Consider the following 16,663-nt stretch of genomic DNA (forward strand, 5'->3'; position numbering starts at 1 on the left):
TGTTTCTCAAATTACTAGTCGTGTTGCCGTGTTTTCCCCTTATAACCTGCACAAAAACTCGATTTTTCTTATCATTTTCACCCTTTTTTGATTTTGCTAAATAATTAATTTTCGAGTCAGGTCATTTTGCAGGACCTTCCATGTCGCTCACACTGAGTGGTGAGGTCAGCGTGTGCAACCCAGCCTTTAAGCAGCAGCGGCGGCGGCGGCGTGCCCCGTCACAGCAAAGCAAACACACACACGATCTGACAACTCTGATCTAAGGGAACAAATGACGTGACAGCTTCTCAGGCTCACGGACGGCCTCCTCTGCCCGTGGGGAGTAAATGAATCTGATTTTTCAGACTTCTCAAAGGGGTTAGACTTAGCTTGGGCATGAGGGTCAGATGTTCAGGCGTAGGCGAGTCTGATCTTCTTAAATCCCACGCTGACTGAACAGTTTATCGTTTTCAAATCAAAAATCTGAATTTGCAGTACTTGAATGTTGGAAAGTTGAGTTCTCGTGCTTACATTACAGTCGTAGTAGTGACTGAAAAGAGAAAAATGGTTGACAAAGTTCTAAGAAACAGTCTTCATATCATTTACTGACTGAGTATTAGATGTATTTTCGCAAATCGTTCTTTGTCGCTTGTGTTTTGTCTCCCTGAGACCGCTAGTCCTAAACCATATATATAAAAAAAGTGGACATATTTCCTGTTTTCCCTGGTTTTAAGACAACATGTAAGTAAGAATATATCAAATGCCCACTAGGACATGAGTTGCAAAATGAAGTCTGTATGAATGAAAACGAGCCTACTTTTCACTGGATTTAATGATGAGTAGATGAGTAGACATCGTTTCAGGTCTTCTGCAATAACACATGACAACAATTTTGTAAACCATGTTTTCATTACGAGGCAAATAGATGAATAGAGACTATGCAGCACATACGAGTGTGATTGACAGCAGGTGTACTCCAAAATCTCAACATGGTGCCGGCCAAGTCACAAATCTCGAGGCTTCAAGAGTTTCGAGTCTTTGATTCTCAAAAATCAACAAAGCACATGCTCATTATGTACACTTTCAAGTGAAAGGTAGAGTGGTTGCAGCGCTGTGGACCCAATAACGCTAAACTGAAAAGGGGCCAGCAAATGAGTTTGTGTATATTCCACAAGGATAAGCAGATCTCTACACATCTATGAATAAGTAATCAGTCTGTTCGGCGTCCTGTGGGATTCACTAACAGAAAAACCAATCACACACAAGCATGTGAAAAAGAAAGGAAAGCACTCTGAATTCTCCCGCTCTGTCCTCTTTTCTTCAACTTTCAACAGGCAACAGAGGACAAATCGTATCAATCAGCGCGGATGTTAACAAGCAAATACGAAAAAAAGCCTCGCTCTCCCGCTGCCACTCGGATAAAAGGGGGATGTCGGACAGACGCTCGGACGAGAAATGACCTTTCGCTGAACTCCGGCACTCTCACAAACGCACGCTCATTCTGATTTAGATGCTTTCCTGCAGCATCCCTCTGGCAAAAAAAAAAAAATAGAGGGGAGAACAATGGGACAGTCAAACGTATCCTAATTCCAGCTGGAGACAGTAATCCAGTTCAGAGACGATGAGGAAATGGGCTTGTGGAGAGCAGACCCGGCAAATACATGCAGATGAGAATGATTATCCTGCAGATGAACGGAAAGATGAAAACTAATTTAATAATGAGAGGAGAAAATTCTCCAAGATAACAGGGATCTAGAGACCAATCCACAACCCATCTGGCCCCACACTGCACTCGCTGGAGACTGTTTCCAGGCAGGAGCTGTCCATTTACAATGTGGTGCTGAAAGCATTTCTCGAGCACATCAAAACCCTGTGATGCTATTTTTTCAAGAGGCAACTTTAACCTTTGTATTTATGCAGATTTCGTTTTGAATTTTATGTAGTTTTACTTACAGGACACTTATTTAGTGGGGGATGAAAACTTTACTTTTTCTTTACTGACTACATACAGCTGAATTTATAGTCACTTTTTTACATCTAGCGGTGGGATGTGACTAACCACATTTGAAATATTTACAATATATTTATTACAATATTATTTATTTCATACTGCATTTCAAAGGGAAATGATTTCCTTTTAACCTACCAGTTATTTCCAGTAGTCAATTGTGTATAAACTTTATTTCAAAGATATTTTACTTCTTTTCAAATACATTTCATGGGTAAACACTTTAATTTTTGCTTATAAACTACATTTCCTTATTAGCTATGGTTATTGGTGACTTATCATTAAATAAAAGTGCTGTTACTAACTTTCTACTGTGTAAGAATTTTATTTTTCAAGCTACTCTGCACTAAATTGCACACATTTTCACTGTGTGAATTTATTACACCACTATTTTGACATCGACAATTAGTGTTGGACGAAACCACTCAGTTGTATATAATGTAGTTCACACTGTAGCTTCACTCTACAACACTATAATCTTGCCAACACACTGAAATACAAGCAATTACAATCCAGTCATATAATTTTAAACATAATTTGAATGGTGTCTGATTAGTTTTAATATAAAAAAAACCAAACAATGATGAGCTTATAAAAATATGTAGCATTACGGCACATTAAAATAGCTCACCATACATAAAGTAATTAAGTACCAGGAGCTTTATTGCCATTCTGTAAACTTCTGAATTGTGTGTAGGATGCACTGTATTGATTAAGTTTCCTTTCATCGTCAAATCATATTCCCAAGTGTGCTATTCGGCATAAACTGCCTTTTTTTATCGACACGTTTGTATGGTAACTGTAAGCAAATATAACGTAAATGCGTTTCTATCCACACGTTTGCATTTCCACAGCAGTCTAAAAAAAATATTATTGTGTTGTTTCTAGCTTCACTGCAATCCTTAAATCTACATATTTGCTTCACCACTGCTATTCACCTGAGGGAATGTGATCCATACACAGAACAGCGGCGTTACCATATCTCATTAATGCATAATTAGTCACTCTGTCAGCGTCCCCGCGCACTAACTCTGCCATTTGTGCCTTACTTTAAATGTCACTGGGCAGGTTGTGCACTTACATACCTGCCAAAACATGCATTACTCTGCTCTTTCTGCCTGCAACTTGGCAGAACACCCACTGTACAAAGACACGTATACCTTACTGATTAGAATGCAAATTACCTTGTCATGTCGTAAGAACACCTTCTAAACTAAAACTGCAGCCATCTGCGAGAGGCCATGCTTCAGTCTGGCGGGAATTAAACACAGAGCTCTTTCCCAACATTGTCTGACTTCTGTCTTTGCATTTGTTTAACATTATATAGGGCACTGGGAGGGATACATACTCTGTAAACCTCTGCTGTCCCAGATTTTGCGGGTCATTACGTTGGGAGGTTATTGATACAGGGACGCGGGGATCAGTTTATCACAAGGGTTAAAGATAGGTTCTGCCAAAAAAAATGTTGTTTCTGCAAACGTACTCCCCTGTGCACATTTAAAAAAAAACATGCTAGTGCTGACCCACTAAAAGCAACACAGATCACTTACCTTGCCAACATAGAGCGGTTCATTCCCTGTGAACTCCTCCAATACGAAGAACTGGTTCCACACCCAGCTGCGTTTGTGCCTGTGCAGGACCTCCCAGGAGTCTGGATCTGAGTGTGGGGACTTCTCCAGATCCCCAGAGCTGGGATTCAATCCCCAGCAGCCTCTTTCCCACAAGGCGAACAGGAGCGCCAGGAGAGCCAGGGCTCTGCATGTGCCTGAGCGACACGGTCCCATCATCTGGGATGCCTCCAAAAAAACACTGAAGCCAGAAGAGGAGCAGAAAAACAAAAAACAAAAAAAAACAAAAAAACAAGAACAACAAGGGCAGAAAAGCTGAAATGTCAAAACCCTTGGGGGGTTTATCCACACAGTTCGGACCCTGTATTTCACCAAAAAGAAAGAGTAGTCAAGGAGACTTGAAAGAGCACACGAGTCAAGCTCTGCATTTTGCTGTGTTGCTCGTCTTTTTTTCCTCGTTGGAGACTAAGAGTGGGGTAATTCCTTCCACTTTGGAGCCAGAGAGTTGACATTAAACCTGGATAACAGGGTCAATGGTGGGCAGGGAGGCCTCAACACAGGGGCTGTATAATTGGCACCTATCAGAACAGAGAGAGGGAGAGAGACAAAGACATGGAGAGGAGAGGAGGGAAGTGTCAGCAAAATTCTCCAGTGTGACCGCTTTCACTTTAGACATGGAATGATAGCAGCAGACGCAACATTAATGATGTTTCTGCCCAATTATAAAGCGATTGGTCAAAAGTGAATAGACAGTAAGTGCAATCTCCATAAAGTCCTTCACACACTTTGACCTACACACGTGCCCGGTGCGGTCAACATGTTAATAAGGGTAAGATGGAGGAGGAAAATGACCTGGCGTTTCAACATGCATAAGCAAAGAGATTTCATGGCGCAGGAAACAACAGTGGAATAACAATCAAATGCTGTCATTCAGCTTAGTTCCAATTATCTGGGCTTTACCTCACCAAGGTCATTAGTTTGTCACTTTTTCTATTTTTTTTTTTGTTCATATAAGATCACGGTGTAATGGCGGCCGGGGGCTCGCCACACAACACTAACAAGCCACATGATCTGTGTGGTGACTTCTCATCATCGAGATTAAAAATAAATCTGAGCTGTCAGCAGCACGATGGCCCGAGCGCTCCTGACCTCTACTCCAAGCAGTTTGTTTGCCAGCCCGAAAACACTTGCCGGGGGTGGAGGTGGGCGGGGGTGGATCTGTCTCTCTCTCCACTGTCGTCATGCTGTCACAGATCACCCCACAATCACACCCTCCACCCTCCCTCCCTCCCCAAGCTGCCAGAACATGAATCCACGCAGGGAAAAGGCATCAGTTCGTGACATGTCATGTCACAACACTTCCTGCCAGTCTTGAGCAGATAAACGACGCTCAAAACTTCCACTTTTGAATCGATCCAATCCAATCCAAGCCAGCTTATTTATAAACCACATTAATACCGCAGTCATGAAGCAAACATTTAAAAACAAACATAAGACACATACGGAGCTCAACACACACACAGAGGCAAAAACGTTGGAGACACACAGCACAACGAACGCCAAAGAGGACAGATGTGTTTTTAAGTCAGACATAAAAACAGGACGTGATGAGTTCTGCCTAATTTGTGGAATGCGAAGGTCAAAACAGTATCAATACCAATAATAATTGTTACCCCCTGTAATATTAATCACTTTTTATCCAAAACTCAGATTTCCATTTGAATTTAAAAATGAGGTTTGGGTTCACAATAAACTCTAGCAGTTCAGGGGAGGACATAAATCAAACCAGTGGACAATCACGAGAGCAAAGCATCTGAAAAGCTGACAGGGTTTTTTTTCTGTTTCCTACAATAGTGTCACTTTGTATCTAAACTCTGTTCAAACTTGGGGGAGAAAGTTCAAACCCAAACTTTAAAAACTGCCCAGGTGTGCATTAGACTGTCTAAAGTCATTACTGTGTGTTCCAGCAGAGGGCGCTGCGAGTAAGTGATGTTATGTTGTTCTGAGAACCAGGGTTCATAAAAAGCGACGCGGCCAACCATGGGTGTTTGTGTATGTGTATCCAAATAACATGTCACATGATGTTGTTTAAAACATATATTTGGAAAAAGTGACAGCCCTGCAACGGACACGTTTACATAAAAGGATAACATAATTATTTGGGTCTCAAAGTCAGACACAAACTCTTCAATAACCGGAATGAAGCTGAGAAAAGATGACCAACAGTAGCAGCCTCTAGTTATTAAAACTGGTTATTTTGTTCTGATTCTTATTTGGTATTGCATAAACTTAAGAACTTGATTGTACAAATGTTAATTCCCTCACTGAGTTTTACTTGACTCTTTTCCCTCCTTCACGCAGTGTATTAGCAGGATGCTAGAGGTAGAAGGTAATCGCTTTGGCACACAGTGACCTGCTTCTTCCCACAACACACACACGCTCACCCCGCTCTCGTGCAAAAACACACATTTCCTAAAAAAAGCCGCACAACATCCTGTGATTTGCTGTGGCTGAACCGTTTCCCCGCGTGCTAATGAGCAACACGTAAATAAATAACAGCAAGGTGATGACAGTCACCTCGGAAGACATTTTGATCATGTGAGAATTTATTTAAAAAAAAAAACAAAAAAAAAACCCAGCTGCAATATCCGCATCCTTCTTGAAAGCACGGTTTAAAAAAAGTGCTGTCGAGGAGTAATAAGTACACAGAATCTTCCAAAGTAAAATTTTATGAAGCTGTGAAAACACTCTCTGATCTGCCTCTATATCTTTTACAAAATTGCTTTCAATTAGTGAAGTAGTTCATTCAATCAAAAGCCGCTTCTATTCATCTAATCTAATGAGGTGATTTCTTGCTTTTCTTTCTCAAACATTTTCTTGGGTAATCAGCATCAGCAGAACCTGTTTCTAATACTGTAAGTCCCAAACAGCCGTGGTTGCTATTGGATAGTAGCACGCCCAGGACAAATAACAGGCAAAATGGCTGGATTTGCTCATTTAAGGGCCACATTTGCCGTATGTTTAATTAACGTTCTCCTAAAGTTTAATGGCAAAAATAACTTTAGGAGGGCAGCAGCCTAAGGAAGCCCAAACTGCTCTTTCCCTAGCCACTTCCGCAAGCTCCTCCAGGGGGGATCCCAAGGCGTTCCCAGGCCAGCCGAGAGATATAATCCCTCCAGTGTGTCAAGGGTTGCCCCCAAGGTCTCCTCCCTGAGGGACATGCCCAAAAAACCTCCCAGGGAGGCGTCCGAACCAGATGCCCAAACCACCTTCTTTTCCATGATTCAGTGCATGAGAGCTAATGCAGAGTCAGCAGCATTTTGAGCTTAGAGATGCATTCAGTGACCCTCATAAAATGAATTTCCTCAACGGCTCTTTACGAAAACATACAGTCGCTGCTGCTATCTAGTGGAAATGGACGCTCAAATAATTCCCAAAGTGTTAGGTTGTCAGAGAAGTATGGAAACGCACTTTTTCTCTTAAATCAATCCCTATTATGCACGGCAACATTGATACAATGTTCCTTTTTTGTTTCTCTTTAATATTGCTAATGAATATTTATAAGTTTTGTGACATTGATGGAATTCTTATCAGCTTAAAAAATCAATCAGTGAGATGACCTCTATTTTTTGAACTTTCTGCTCTCTTTTTTTGTTTTTAGCCAAAACGATGAATAGAAAAACAACCTGCGGATTAATCTCTGATGAAGACCCCAGTGTGACCATGCATGCACAAACACATTAAAGTCACCGCCTCGAGATGACAATTCAGAGGTGGAGAAGTGGAGCAGATGTGGCTGCAGGGCAACACGAAGATGGGAAGGCAGGTTGCAGCGATGGCATCGTGGAAGCGGAGAAGATCCCATCAGAGGACGCCGGCAGGGTCAGTCAGAAACAAGCGGCTGGGCTAATGCTCTTCATTTCACTGAAGCCTCGAACATGAGGAGAGATGGGAGTCACACGGAGGAGACAGCGGAGATAACGCTAATGTGGTTGTGGGTGCAGCCGTGTGCTCAGTGGCTTTTTATTAAATGAGTTTATGCTGATTTACTGTCGAGTTGATCTGCTCAAACTGTTCGCCGGTGCTCGCCGCCACAGACGCGTCCATTTTCTCAATGCGTTTTAGAGCTTTATTGTTTTGGGAAAAAACAAAATTAAAACAAACGTCAGTGTCAAATCCAGCTTGAAATTAGCTGCTCAGCCGGGAAACAAAGGCATGGCTGTGACAGGAGTGTTTCACCAGGCTACATTTCTTCCTCCTGGAGGTGTCAGGTGATTGACAGTGATCAGAGTGTGCGCGTAATGCCGTGCTGATATGAAGACTCTCAACTCCTGAAGTGACAACAAAAGACTTGGGGAAGAGAAAAAAAAAAAAAGAAAAAAAAACTTCACGTTGAAGGCTCCATGTTTACTTTGATGAATGATCTCACTTGGTGGGAGTCATGTTTTCGTACTGTACACAAGTTCAAAGCAAACGTGATGTCTCCAAGTGTGCCGAGGAAGTGTTAAGTCAGAGAAAAACATAAAGGGAGGCAACCTCGTGTACTGACAAAACTGTGAGGAAACACAGGGAAGGTGTTTCTTTTTCTCTCTCTCGCAGGTTTTCAAAAATCTTTTAGTCCTCTTTTTTTTTTTTCTATTCTGTTCTATAGCTGGGTCGAAATGCTTTAAAGCACTGGCCATGTTTTGGGGCTCCAGTGGATTTTCCTCCCAGCAGAGGGAACAAAAACAACACTTAAGCTTTTCCCCTATCATGCAAAAATATTCTTTTATCAGCACAAAAATCAGCATTTGGCTGATTCAGTCGAACAATATCAGCCTTTCAAAATGGTTGAAGTCCGTAATGGAGGGTTCCTGTGGGGAAAGCAGGCTCACAGTTGGCTATGTGTCAAAGTGATGACGCCAATTTAAGAAAATTCGAGATAAAGCCGTGAATAAAAAGCCTCCCAGTCGTCCTCCCGGCTCTGTTTCTCTTACACTGTCCTAATCCCATTTGCCAGTCTCACAACAGGATTACCAGTGCTCCAGCTCTCAGTAACCAATCACATGCTTCCTCTGATCCATATTCTCCTCGATCATTGTGAACGCTCAGCGACCAGGCACTCAAGGGCCAGAATACACAACTCAATCCACTGTGAGCCAAAGTCAATTATGCCTTCAAACACTTTATAGCAGCAGTTTAATAAAGTCACTGAACCATACATCACATCATCTCCATTTGGAATCATTTGCAGGAGAAAAACAGCATGTGCATCAACTCTTTTTGGAGCCACATTTGAAGCAGTTTTATGTTATTTAAATGATCATGGAAATGAGCGACACTGATGCTTTTTTATTCTCAGGGATCTGTCACTCTTTGTCTGTCTTTTTCTAGGTCGAATAGAGCACAGGGTCGACAGCTGTTGAGGGCAACAACAACAAAAACAACAGCACACTGGTCTTTGCTCAAGGACACTCAGACAATACCTTCTTGCTGACGCAGGAGCTTGAACCCTATGGTTGAAGAGTGGTCCTCTGCGATATAATCCCCGCCTCACCTCATATTTCATTGGAATTCATCTCGCATCCCTCACCATTAAATCTGAAGCTGATTGACACCGCGCGAGCGTCTCGCTGTGCAGTGAAAGATTTGCAGCTATGGACAGCAGAGGTTTATTCTGCCTTGTAGTTTCAAAGAAAAAACCCAGGAATGTGCCCTTTCCTTAATGATGTGTAATTACAGACTGAAGCACTGTCAGTCAGTGGCTCCATTTCAAATTTAAAACAATTTGTCATTTAATTTCAAAGCAAAATCATGTCTTTTCATTATCTTCTAGTAGAATCTTTTTTCTTTTTTTTTTTAAAGTCTAGTAAAAAAAAAAAAGTCAATCCTGATTATCCTGCAGAGTATAGTGAGACACACTGTAGTATATCCCACTCACTGGTCAGTATAGAGCTGCAGGTATTTTGCAGCTCTATCATGCAGAAATGTATGCATGACACCAAAACTTGCAGAAAATGTGCATTTTTTTGACAGTTAATTGTGAATTGACCGATAATGTCATGTTTTGACAGTTTCGACAGTGATGCCTCTGCACACACTCTGCAGCTATTACTTCCATGACACATGTGGAGGTGTCTCAACATAGAATATTTAACTTTAGGTCATTCTTATTTCCTGATTTGACTGAAAATAAGTCCATGTTGCAGGTTTTTGGGCTTTTTTTTACTTGTCCACAGAGAAGAATGATGATGATAATGCGATTTTGCAGCTCAGTTGTGCTCTCATAGTGTGTGCGTGTTTGGCATGGAGACTTTACGGTGTAAATCAGACGGCATCCCTGTGGGAGCTGCTGGCTCTGCGCACTGATGTGACCCGACTGTTCTATCTCTCCTGTTAAGAATCAATCATTGCGCATCAGCTGCCAACAACACCTGCGCGACGCAGGGGGAGGGGGGGGGACAAAAAAAGTTCGGTGGGGTTTTCACCTGTTCCCGGATCAGTGGGAGATATTATATATGATACATGCATAAATATAAAGCGCGTATCATTAAACACAGGTGGATTCAGCATCAACTTCAGTGATAAGGACGGAGGTAAATGACGGAGCACATGATGGAGTGAGACTCGGGGAACGTGCCACGACAAACACCGACAGGAAACATCACAGTGTGATGCGACCGCTGCAGGAAATCTGTCCCCACGGAATACTAATTGCAGAATAGGCGACGCGTCTACAAAGCATTGAAACGCCACGAATGAAGTGATGAAAGTGGGAGGGAAATGATGTGCATGCCAGTGAAGACGTGGAATCTGCCGGGATTACTCACCGAAAGAGGATGGAACAAGTTCGCTTGTGCGCGCAGATGGGTGGTAAAAGTTGCGCGTTTTTCCCTCCTTCTCCGCGCACCAAATGGATACAAAATATGTGTGGGAAAAAAAACCGAGTTCAGAAGTTGTCATGAAGGAAAAGGAAATTAGTCCTGATGGAAGAGCGGAGCTGCTGGAGATCGGAGACTGGCTCGTGCGTAAATGCTCACCCTTGGCAGGGATATGGCAACTCAGACTCTCTCCCCCTCCTTCCCTCTCTGTCTGTGTGTGTGTCTCTCTCTCTCTTTCCCTCTCTCTCCTCACATCCTGCGCAGTGCTGCCTCTGTGCAGTGAAGCCCAGCTGCGGGGTTTTGGGCATGTATCTATCTCTCTCTTACATAGGGAGCAGGAGGAGGGGTGCATGGATGGATGGGTGGGCGCGCAGCAGCAGAAGCAGAAGCAGCAGCAGGAGCCTGAGCACCGGACGAGACCAGGAGAAAGACTACAGTCTCATCTGAGCCAAACCCTCGCAGACTGGAGAGGAGACAGGGAGTCTATATCGAGAAGAGTTTGACCAGGAATAAAGTTGGCGAGGACGGAGCCACAAACACACACACACACACACATACACACACGCCGCGGTTTTGGCACAAGTAATGAAAAAGCGGATTTTCAAAACATGCCAAGTTTTTTGGCAGAAGATGGCTCGTGTGCTGTGAAACGAAAAAAAATCAATACAAAATTCTTCACACCTTCAACCAATGAGGAAGATTTAGCATTTTCACCCCCACGTCCCTCTCCTCCTCCTCCTCCTCCTCCTCTCCCCAGTTCACCTTGAGAATTAATTAAATCCTAAAACATATTAGGGAAATGTTAAAATACTGTATAAACAAAGAATTGCATTTAATATTTTTTTTGCACACACAAAAAAGTTCCTCACATTTCCATTCAGTTTCGTTTGACACATAGAATCCTAATTTCAATCATTTTATCTTATATAATTCAGTTGAATTCATTTTGTTGACCATGTTTGTAGAAAAGGGTAATTATGTTGTAATAATAAAGTGCACCGTGGAAGGATAATCACTTTTTGACCTTGCCTACTCTTGCACAGTTTCTCTTTGGATATTTTTGCAAACAGATTATAGAGGCAGATAAAAAAAAAAAGAAAGAAAAACACCTGAACTTTGCCAGAGGTCCTGTGGATTATTCTGTGTGCATTTCAAAGAGAGATGCAGAGATTGAAAACTTGCCTGACATTTTGCTCTTTTATTTTATTTCCCCTGCATCCGTCACACTTTCTAGACTTTGTGTGTTTTTTTTTTTGGTTTTTTTTTGCACTTCCGGACTCCATTCCTATTCCAGAGTTTTGTTTTTCAGCCAATTAGCAGCAAACAGAGCTCCTGCGGTGACAGAGGAGGCACGAGGCTGCACCTTCTATGCTCACACACACCACTGAAACCAAACAGTATTAGTTACACTCCTAATTAGTGACAGTAAACACACAGTGTGCACCACTGTCACTGGTTAAGAACACATGCATTTTTCCAAAGACTATTCTCCTCCAGTCTTGTCGTGGTAAGTGGTATGAACTTGTTTGTTTCTGCGTATTATTTTCTAATACATTCACACCTGTTTTCATGTTGCATTTCACTTTAAACACAAAATGCTTCATGCAGTCTTTGTAATTTTTTCTTTTTGAGACAGAATACATTACAGTATAATGCTGCTGCTCTTTTTTTTGTCTTCCCTGCTCTGTCACTTATACGAGGCGAGCACTGAACCAAACTAACAGAAAGAGCAGCCTCTGTCTGTCATGACTGGAAGAGCTGTAAAGCTGAAATTAGAGACAAAAAAAAAAAATACAGTGAGTCCTAGTGGATTAAAAAGGAAGGACAACGAGCTAAAGACAGGGATGTTAAGGCTGGCTAATGCCGGGATAAATGGAAGGAGGGCATGTAAAGGTGGACTAAGTAAGAAGTCAAGTTTAAAGGATGCACGGAGACAGAGTGCAGAGGGGGCGGTGTGTGATAATAGAGTGAGAGGTGAAAGGGAGGAGAAAGGGGAGGTTTATCGCTGGAGGAGGAGGGTGAGGACGAAGGGTGGGGGGGTTGGTAGAGGGTGTGCAGCAGTTCAGCAGTGAGAGTTATTTAATTGGAGAGTGACATTGGGAGCTCGGCTCGTCAGCTCTTTCCCATCAATCAGACGCGGTCAGAGGAAGCCCGAGGTGATGTGGCCCCCGCATTTCTCCCACTCCTCCTCCTGGAACACACAGCCGGCCTCGGCATTTAACCGCGAAACGCCACCATTATGCCTCCTCCACCCTTTAACCCCACACCTCCACATCAGAATACTCCAACGTCCGCTCACTGGCTTTATATAAGCAGTGTTCACTGCTCTCCTGTGACACACGCCACTCGATGGTGGGTTTTTACGTTCATACGCTAACAAGAAAGACAGGGATCGTGTCACAGGTTGTGGACATTTAACGGTGCATTATGTAAGAAATGCAGCCGTAGTCTGTAACTTGGATGACCGTTACATTCAGACTATCGTGTAATGCAGGGGTGTCAAACTCATTTTTGTTCAGGGGCCACATACAGCACAATTTGATCTCAAGGGGGCCAGACCAGTAAAAATAGTAAAATAATAGCATAATAACCTATGAACAACAAGAACCCCTTTGTTTTTTCTCCTTTGTTTTACATTTAATGAAGGATAATTTTACAAAACATGAAATTTCTTGAGAAATATAAGTGCAATTTCAACAATACCATGCTTAAATTTACTATTTACACAGCACACTGGATCTATAAAGGCACAAAACAAACATTTAGTCACGGGTATCTGGAGCATTTGACATTACGTTTAAATTAGTGTGAAATTTTAACAAATTCATCCTGTGGACCGGATTGGACCCTCTGGCGGGCCGGTTCTGGCCCCCGGGCCATATGTTTGACACCCCTGGTGCAATGTAAGGAAACCGCTTGGAGTATGACTGAAAACACAAAGAAACTTTCAGAAGTGTCGAGAAAAGCGCTTCTTGTCTCCACCCGCCCCTGCGCTGCTGCTGCATACACACAACGTTACACACCGCAGCTTTAAATTGAAATGAGCTTACCGGCTTCAGTGATACTTTATATTTAAAATTCCATAAATGCATGCAAACTCTGGTTATGATTTGATGCGATTCTTGTGCTTGTAACGCACCTTGTAGCACTGCAACACTCAGGTTGCCTGAAGAGCTACTTGAACAGAGCAAGCTACAGCTACAGACCTAAAAGGCCTCGCTACCACCTACCTCGAGCCCCATTTTCAGGCGGCACCACAACTAAATCTGTCTCTCACACATCACGTCACTCTCCTTTCATTTCCCTACTGTCTTACAACCAGGACAAAAACAACCGGGCACCTGTGTGTCGGTCAGCGCGGCCTACACACAACAAACAACGCTGTCCAACTCGTTCCAAGGGGGAACGGAACTGTGAACAAAAATGATTCCAGTGCAGCGCCGCCACGCATGAGTGGCAACAGCAGGAACAGCATTAGGTCTATCAGTGGAGACATAATGTATTATGTTAGGTTATTTATTTCGGGAACATCATTATACAGAACCTCAAAGTCTGTGACAAAACAATGGACAATGTTTCCGACCTCACCCTCTCCGCTGATGTCTATTTCTGCTCTAAAACAAACAATTGCGGGTCTGTTAAATGTATGCACATGAATGCCATGTAGGTAAAGGTCAAGTATAGCTCCATCTTTTGTGTCTGGCCACCAATGCTCTCCAGTGCTTTGAACTGGGATCACAAACAGCCTGTTAAATACTAAAAGCCACAATTTTACATATTTTACAAAATATTACACCCAATACAAATGGTTTGGTTGTTGCAAAGACATTTCTCACAAAGTCTCAAAGTGAAGACCTGCTCCACCTGTTCTATGAGACCCAGATCCGACGTACACAGACACTAACATAAGTGGATCCATTGACCAGCTGAGTTAATTGCTGGTCATTCCCTAACCCGCTAACTGACAGATGACATTATCATTCCAGCTGCTGCCTCTCACTGTAATTGGAAACAGATGATTGTAATATTGACTGGCCAATTTCAGCTCAAAACAAGGTATTGATTTCCCCAGTGGACGTTTAAGAAAACACACTGGTGTGCTCACAGCTAAAGAGACGTCATAACATAAATCAGGGGTTCTGGGAACATCACGACTCGGACTGAGTCGGTCACAGTACACAAGAGGAGGGGGAGCGATGATGATATAGCCCCACATGCAGATATAAAGAAAGTCGGAGTGAAATACGAAGAGTTACTTTGCATTTCAATTAATTTTGATTTTTTTAGGTTTATGAAAACAGGTTTTGCCGCGCCTTGAGTTGTCGTCTTGCCGGCTGCTTCAGCTGCTTCGGCTGCTGGCGGAGCAATGATTCAGAGCGAGTGACCTTTTTCACACCGTGATCTTGACAGAGGGATCTTGATTTATCCTCAAACCGGATTCCATTCCGTGGTTGTTCTAATTCATCTCTGACTGCTTCTCCGCTCCTTAATTGCGCCGAGACATTTGCACACAAGTTTAAATGCCTCCTTAATTGCTTTTATGTTTTATTTTAATTTTCTTTGTTGATTGACTTTTTTTTTTTTCCCCCCCCTCCCCCAGTTACAAATCAGGAGAAGCATTTGTGTGCCATGGATACACACATGAAGCCATTCTTCTTAGGACACTGCATTGACTTCCATTCATTTTAGACTGCCTAAATTCTTACATTGACTATAACCAGTTCATGCCTAGTCCTAATTTCAACCAAATTTTATGCCGTGTTCTCACTACATGGTCTAAGCTCGCCTTGCCTCACCTCTACATGCGACACACACACAAACTAGTGACTTGTAAAGCAGTTGTTTTCAGTGTAACTGAATCATTAGAGTCAGTTCATTAATAAGATGTCTTCAGTGCTTCCCGCATGACCGGAGCACAGACTCCGTCTGACGCGGTCACTGGACTGAAATACAACGATCTTACACATTTCCTTGGTAACCGTTGGAGATTGACCCACGTTTTCACGATTGTTAAGTCTTTCTTAAATGATCTGCCTCTTCCCGTCACGGCACTCCAATCACTGACCAATCGGAGGCTGGCAGTTTGGCGATGTCACACATACTATCGCTCAGCTCACTTGGAACCTCGCCAGAGCAGGTACTAAAAAAAAAAAAAAGTACCAGGTACTACACTCGCGAGTGGAAACGCAAAATAACCATGTCGTGCCGAGTGGAAAAGTTTAACCACAGCTTCAGAGATGAGGTCCTGTCTCATTAGAATCAAGTTTTGGTCTCCATGAGGACTACTGGTCCTGAGAAGGTCAGTGTTTATGCCAGAAAATGTCCTAAAGAGGTAAAACAAAAATGCAAAGCACACACTCACACACACACAGCGTGTAAACATGCATGTTGCTACATGGAGTTCACAGGGCTGCAGAGAGCTGGGGATCAGAGGCAGCAGCGGGGCCTTGATGTTCAAGGGACAAGGCCGCGGAGTTGACGCCGCCCGATTCAGCCCTCGCACCGACTGCGCCGCCATGACCGAAATACAAAAGCTAACCTGATTTGCATAAGCCGCATCAAAACATTCCCTCCCTTCCTCTTTGAGAACATGGATTTGGACTAATCATCCGGCAAGTATTGAGTGATTACATTTTCATCAGATGCAATGTAAGAGGGTCGAGAGATCAAGTGAACTAATGGATGACCTAATCATGGTGGATTGGCTGTATCGATTCAGATGGTCATATCCTCTTTGTCTGTCAGGCCGCAGGAGCTCAAGGAGGATACGATCTCTCACTCGCTGAAACCACCATATTCAAGAGACCCTCGTTCAGATTACACTAATTTAGCCCATACCTCTCTCCTGCTCCCCCGAGGGTTAAATAGATTACGGGGGAGGAATGAAAATCTTGCTGAGTTGCAGTTTAGAACTTGTCTTCAAGTGGGTTAGTCTTGAAGTCATTTACTGTAACGGGTTTTTATCAACCGTACTCTCCATTTTTTCAGTATTTTTTTTGGATGGCGTTGCTGCTGCATGCACTCTCCATATATAAACATTCTTAATCCTCATTGATAAACAGTGTGTTGTAGATGTTGACATGCTTGCAGATGCAATTTTGCACACAAGCAAAATTATGACTTGGTGGCTGGTGACACTAGCTGCCAGCACTGCAGGGACCATCATTCTTCAAGGACAATCCTCCGCGTCTGTGTGAATAATCAATGTTCCTGAAAGTTTCTCATGAACTGGTGGCATCTTTTAATGT

At 42.9% G+C, this 16,663-nt stretch overlaps 1 protein-coding gene across 1 annotated transcript in view; it reads right to left on the reverse strand.

Moving 5' to 3' along the window:
- LOC122776090 (cadherin-7-like) overlaps positions 1-16,663 on the reverse strand; it is a 115,500-nt gene that overhangs the window by 90,614 nt on the left and 8,223 nt on the right. Inside the window, exon 2 of the mRNA XM_044036499.1 lies at positions 3,538-4,133. Within this exon, the coding sequence (XP_043892434.1) occupies positions 3,538-3,774 (237 nt within the window). The 5' untranslated portion in view covers positions 3,775-4,133. The remainder of the gene's footprint in view (positions 1-3,537; positions 4,134-16,663) is intronic.

This window comes from Solea senegalensis, linkage group LG1 (assembly GCF_019176455.1).
Source record: "Solea senegalensis isolate Sse05_10M linkage group LG1, IFAPA_SoseM_1, whole genome shotgun sequence".
Taxonomy (NCBI): Eukaryota; Metazoa; Chordata; class Actinopteri; order Pleuronectiformes; family Soleidae; genus Solea; species Solea senegalensis.